Raw genomic sequence first — 6,070 nt, forward strand, 5'->3', positions numbered from 1 at the left:
CCTGCATTGGCAGTTGGATTCTTTACCCCTGAGCCACCAGGGAAGCCCACACCTTGCTCTCTTATTCCTTCCTATCTTTGCTCTTCCCACTGTTTCTCATGCCCATTCACATATCCTCTACCTGGGGATTTCCTACCTAATCTTCAAGGCCAGCTCTGACTTAACCTTTTCTGGGAAGCCTTCCATGGTGGCTCCAGGGAGACTCCATACCATGCCCTTCTCCCCTCTCCGAAATGACTACTCATGCTTTTGTTACTATTTGTCAGCTTATCTGCTTATACTGGGAGTTTCCCATCCTGGCCCTAAGGCAGCATCCCCAGCAGGGCCAGGATAGGGGTGTAGAGCAGCCATATAAACTGCTGGTTGGTTGGGTGGTTAAATAAATGAATGAATGAATGAATGGTCAATGGATCCATCCTTGAACTACCACTTCTTGGCCAGTGCCAGAACTGTTTCCAGCATTAGCCCATTTTATAGCAAAAGGGGAAGCAGAAGGAAGGGACTGCTGGGACTGTTCGAAGGGAGAAAGAAAATCAATAAAAATGTAAATCTAGTTGAGAAAAGCTGTCCTAGGCTGGCTGTGGGGAGAGATAAGGCTGGGCTGGCTGAGCCCTGGCTGACAGGGGAAGAGAGATTAGGCGACAGGCAGAGCAGCAGCCAGGGCTGGGCAGAGGGAACGTGTCTCCCCCCAGTGGCACCTCCTCCTTCTGTCTTCACTGTCCTCTCAAACCCCCGTGTGCTCCCTAAATTCTTTCAGGGACAGGAGAAGTGGGGGGAAACTTACAAACACTGGTCATCAGGGGTACTGTCTGTGAATGCGTATATTGTCATTGTTTTGTCTTCATAGTTTTTTAGGGTACAGGAAGTAGGAATAATCAACCTCACTTTACAGGTGAAGAAACTCAGAGGCAGAGAAGTTAAATCGTGCTCAGGGTCACACCATTAGTCAGTGGCAGAGTCCAGATTTGAACTGACTCTAAAATTCTGTTCTTCTTTCTCTACTCCACTGGAGGGCTACAGCCAGGCTTTAGATGATCCCCAACCTCTGAAATCAGATGCACAATTGTGTATAAGTCTGTGTGCATCTTTAATGGGGCATCTATATCTTTTATCTGATTCCCTAAGGTGGTACAGTCACCCACTCCTGTTGCTTATATGATGCTGTGTCCCTGGAGGTGGTGGCCTTTGAACTGGAAGTTTGGGCAGGACTTCATGAAGCAAGACTGAGACTAACAATGGAGTGGGATGTGAACAAGGCCAGATGGATAGAGGGAAGAGCACATGTAGAGGTTCTAGGGGGAAAGAATTCAACACATCCAAAGAATGGCAAGAGTACCGTAGGTTCTTGCTCCTTGTTTACTTGTGCTCCAATCATGGCTTCTGAGGGCGATCTGCCTGCCCTGCAGTTTCTCAGGATGGGTCTGTGGCCCAAAGGAACTCCAGGCCAGGAATCAGGATGTCCAATCTGGTTCCAGTGCTGTTCTCAGCTGGTTTTACCACCATAGAATCTAGCAGGAGACTATATACCTTCTCCTCCAACTCCCAGGGACAGGGTGAGAAGAAAGGGAGCTAACAGGTGCAACTGCTCATGGCTTTTCATTGGCCAGAAGCCTTGTCAGGGAAGAGGGCTGCTCCCTGTATCTGGGAAGTCCGCTGGCCCTTAGCTGTTCCACCCCTGGCTCTCAGCCACACGTGTCTCTTGCGATTTACTTCTGGAGTTGCCTCATCCTGACCAGCTTGGATGATTTTAAGCACCTCAACTTCTTTGAATCTCAGCTCAACCCAGAGGTGGACTCAGCATGAAGCTAAGGCTGCTTGAGCATCAGGGCCTCTACTCAGGCCCAGGGAGAGGCTTCTGCAATATATCCCTGTTGTCAAGTTCTCGGGAAATTTGCAAAGGTTGACACTTTCACCACAATGGGTCAAGATTGCCAGTTCTTTCCACTCCAACTTCCCTTGTATCCCATCTTCCCTTTATGTAAGGTCGTTGGCATGGGCATTTCTGGAATATGGCTAAGGGGGAGTGGAGTTGGAGATCAATTTAATTTGGGCTCGTTGGAATATATTTATGTGGTTATCAATCACCTCCATGAAGAGATAAATCATTGCTAGCTACCTCTGTATAGAGAATGGCTTCTAGGAATCTTCCTATCCACAGTCCAACTCATTTGGCATTGTGACATCAAAGTGTCATATTCAGAGGTCATCTGGTGACATGAATGTGTTTTCTGCTGCCTTGCCCTGGAAGTATATGGACAATAGGGGAGAAACAGGTTTGAAATCTACAGAACCAGAAGCTAGTCTGTTGAAAATATTTCCAATCATTAGGGGGGAAATTTTGGAAAATTTGGAAGTATGCACAGCAGACAGTAAAAAATCTTAGGCTATTTTTCTGAATTGTGAGATACATTGTTTTGACTTCTTTTTAAATTCTAAGTAAATATTCACCTTCTTCCTAATTTTGTATTCTTCTGCTTAAAGAGAATTTCCCAAATTGTATAAGCTCCAGTTCTCACAAAATTGAAGTCTAATCCTGGCTCCAGCATTTACTTTGTGTAATCTTGGTCAAGTTGCTTATCCTTTGTGAACCATTTCCTCTTCTGTAAAACGTGAATGACTATTTGGGCAGGTAAGGACTTGGAAAGCCTTGTGACCTTATTCCACTTCTGAAAATGTTACTAGAGGAAGTAGCCCAGCCAAAGAAAATGAGACCAGACTATACCGGGAGGGGAAGATGTAATATACAAGAAATAATGGTAAGCAATGAATCCAGTAAAACTTAAATCTAAATAACTGGAAATAATGTGGTTGCAAGCTGTAATGCAGTTTGTGAGAAAGATTTCTGTAATAGAAGAGACACTATGCAAGAACAAATTTATTGATAAGCTATATTTATGATTCCAGATTATTTCTGCAAAACGTGGGAAACAAGAGGGAAGGAGGCGGAATATGAACATAGAAACAGCCTCATCTTGTTGGATGAGACTTTTAAATTTCTGGCATTGAAAAAATACAGGCTCAGATATTTGTTAAACATTTAAAGCTGTCAAAGGTAGAATAAAAATGGGAATTAGAAAGTTTGTATCTCCCTCTTCTTTCATATAGAATAGCCCCAAAGCCCTGCCACTGAGAGCTGCACAGAAGGCAAGAGCTTCTGGCTAAACCCCCAGCTTCTCCCTTGGCCCTCAGCACAGGGCTGCACCTGGGCTGGGGAAGCTCCTGCTGATGACTCCCTGTCTCCTGTCTCCCAAGGTTGGGTATGGGTGGTGACAGAACGGGCTGGGAGCAGGTTGGGAAATTCTCTCCCTTTCCCAGGAAGATAATCAAGCCAGATAAGACCTGGCCAGAAAACCAGACAAGGCCTGACACAGACAAGGGCGTTTGTTCAGACCCAAGCAGCCCACAGACCCACTTATTACACAGAATCAGGCATTACTGTTCCCGGATCACGGGGCTGGGCATCACAAAGAACAGGTTCTTACGCCAACCCAGGCATCACCAAGAACCAGATGTTACCCCAATATGTGGGTGTCACAGAAGGAGACATTGTCTACACAATCCCAGCTGACACACTGAATCAGGCACTGGGGAGAAAATGGTGAAATTAAGATTCTCGTCACAGAAGTCACAGTGGTGGGCCCACGTCAAACGTATGAAATCTTGGCAATACATGGATACCAGAGAGTCTATGATGAGTGGGTTTGGTCTTCGAAATTAGAAAATGCCCGAGAGTGGGGCCTGGATCCCCCTCACCACCAGGCAGAGAATAGGCCTCAGCCAGACTCTGACACCTTGAGGGCAAGCGCTGGGATTTCCTGAGTCCAGAGAGGAGGCTCTATGCTCAGCCAAGGCCCCTGCGGCCTTCACCAGGTTTCTGAAGGCCCTGCATAGCCTGGATGTCCTGAGTGTCTCGCCAATGCTCATGACTCTGCCTCCAGGGGGCGCCAAATAGACACATCTCAATAGAGGCTGTGCTGGCCCCAGGTTCAGGCTGAGTGGGGCTGGGGAGGAGACTCCTGAGTTGGATGTCCAGGCCACATAGATGGTCCAAGCTGGAAGACGCCTGAAAGCTGACAAGTTCATTTCCATCTGACCGATATGGAGGCTAAGGCTCAGATGGAGGCTGAGGCTCCAGGTGAGCAGCAGAGAGGGGCCAGGACCCCAGTGTGTGGGGGAGCCTGGCCTACGATTGTCCACTTCTCCATCCTAGGGCCCTGGGGGGAAGATATGCGGTCCTTCCACCCAAGAAAGTCTGTTTTCAGGTCAGCCTGTGTGGCTGAGGGAGAAAGGCGGAAGACCCTCATGCTCCAGGAGGGGTCAACACAACAAACCCCCAAAGAACTCTTTGGCTCAGATGAACAAACACAGGCCCAGAGAGGGTCAATGGCTTGCTCGAAGCCACACAAGTTAGCGGAAGACTCACAATTGGAAAACAGGGTTCCCAATACCCAATTCCAGGCAAAGGGCCCTGAGGAGGTACTCGCCGTGGCTGCCACTCTTGGCTAGGCTGGGGCCCTGGGACAGCTCACACTCTGGATTCCTCAGGCTCCTTCTTTGCTTCTGATGCTAACAGCTGCTGCTGCAGGCCAGGGTTGGGTATGGTCGCCTTGGTCCTCTCTTCTTTGTCCTGCTGCCTTAAGATAGCCAAAATCAAGGCAAAGCAGGCCAGGGAGCCTGTCTTGAAGAAGAACTGGAGGCCGATGAACCTGGGAAAGAGTGAGGAACCCTTGAACTCTGGACCTCCCCATTCAAAGCCTGGATGTGCTGGGGCTGGGAGCAGAGTCGGGTCAGCAATCATCACCCATTATGCAGTGGAGACATTGAGGCCTTGTCAGGGAGAGGCCTCCAGCCTCAGGGCAGTGGACCCTGTCACCATGGCTTTGGCTGGGGAGGCAGGGGAACTCCTGAAGTTGATCCCCATGGGAGTCCTTCCTTGGAAGGTGGGAAAGGATCTGGAAAGGGAGCCCTGGGTTGGGGGAGAAGCCTGGGCATCTCCCCTGTCCTGCCCTGACTGCCTCGTGGCCTAGGCTGGCCCTGCCTCGCTCTAGGTCTTTCTAAGGGCTCAAGGAGCCTGTTAGTTGCAACTCTGGATCACCTCGCCTGCCACAAGAGGATTCCTGCTTCTCTAATTCACCCCTCTTCTTTGAGTTTTCCTCCTCTAGGAAGCCCTCCTGGAACCATGCACTCCTCAGAGCTGGAAGTAAACAGCTCCCTGCTTCCAGATCTGCTAGTAAGTCCCTCTCCTTAACTGTCCATTGTACTCAGGGCCAGTAGCCTCTCTGCCTTCAGGTTCCTTTGGGCTCCCCATTATACAGATGGGAAGACTGAGTCCCAAAAAAGGTAGGTCTCACAATGAGGGAGACAGAGCTGGGCCTGGATCCTAGGCCTCCGGTGTCCTAGATAGAGCCATCTTCCTACTCCATGCCAACTTCCTGTCTTTCTCACCACTGCTTGACTTCCCTTAGTCTCCCCTCACTCAGCCCACCTTTGCTAGTTATCAGCTGTGTGACTTTGGGCCACTTACTTAAATCTCATTATCTTCATCCATCCAAAGGGGAGACAATATCTAGCTGGCAGGCCTGGGGATTAGCACTGGAGAGAGCCCGTGTCACTTTGCAGATGGGTGTCAGCAGACCTCCCCTCCCTGATGGGACCCCAAGAATCTTTTTAGCAGTTTCCCTATAGCCCCCTGGCAATTGACTACCAGGTCTTACCGGTTTCGAAGGAGGTCATGGTCATAGTAGCGGCAGACGGCCTGACGCCCGCAGCTGTGGGCCCAGTACACACAGGTGGTGTCGATGGCACTGCCGTGGATCACGGGGCTGGGCATCCAGGCTGAAGGAGGAGGTGCTCAGGGGACAGTGGAACCTTGGCATCCCTGTACCCCTCACCCCGCCCCGTCCCTGGCACTGAACCACTGGGGCTCTGAGCCACTGGGAGCCTCTTGGCCCATTAAGTCCTCAGCCTTCAAGCCCACCCCTCACCCTCGTATTGGATGCCATTTCCCTGATGGGCTCTTTAGCTGCTTGCGCACCCACGTCCAGGGTACCTAGGTCAGATTTGGAGCCCC

The 6,070-nt window shown here is 50.0% G+C and overlaps 1 protein-coding gene across 3 annotated transcripts in view; it reads right to left on the bottom strand.

The window, feature by feature from the left end:
• Positions 1-2,857: 2,857 nt before the first annotated feature.
• SLCO2B1 (solute carrier organic anion transporter family, member 2B1) overlaps positions 2,858-6,070 on the bottom strand; it is a 53,265-nt gene continuing 50,052 nt past the window's right edge. For all 3 annotated transcript variants that reach the window (XM_010847575.1, XM_010847573.1, XM_010847574.1), the window contains exons 13-14: positions 5,715-5,835; positions 2,858-4,706 (exon numbers count right to left, since the gene is read on the bottom strand). In XM_010847575.1, coding sequence (XP_010845877.1) covers positions 4,526-4,706; positions 5,715-5,835 — 302 coding nt within the window. In that variant the 3' untranslated portion in view covers positions 2,858-4,525. The remainder of the gene's footprint in view (positions 4,707-5,714; positions 5,836-6,070) is intronic.

This window comes from Bison bison, unplaced genomic scaffold (assembly GCF_000754665.1).
Source record: "Bison bison bison isolate TAMUID 2011002044 unplaced genomic scaffold, Bison_UMD1.0 scf7180017864251, whole genome shotgun sequence".
NCBI classification, from domain to species: Eukaryota; Metazoa; Chordata; class Mammalia; order Artiodactyla; family Bovidae; genus Bison; species Bison bison.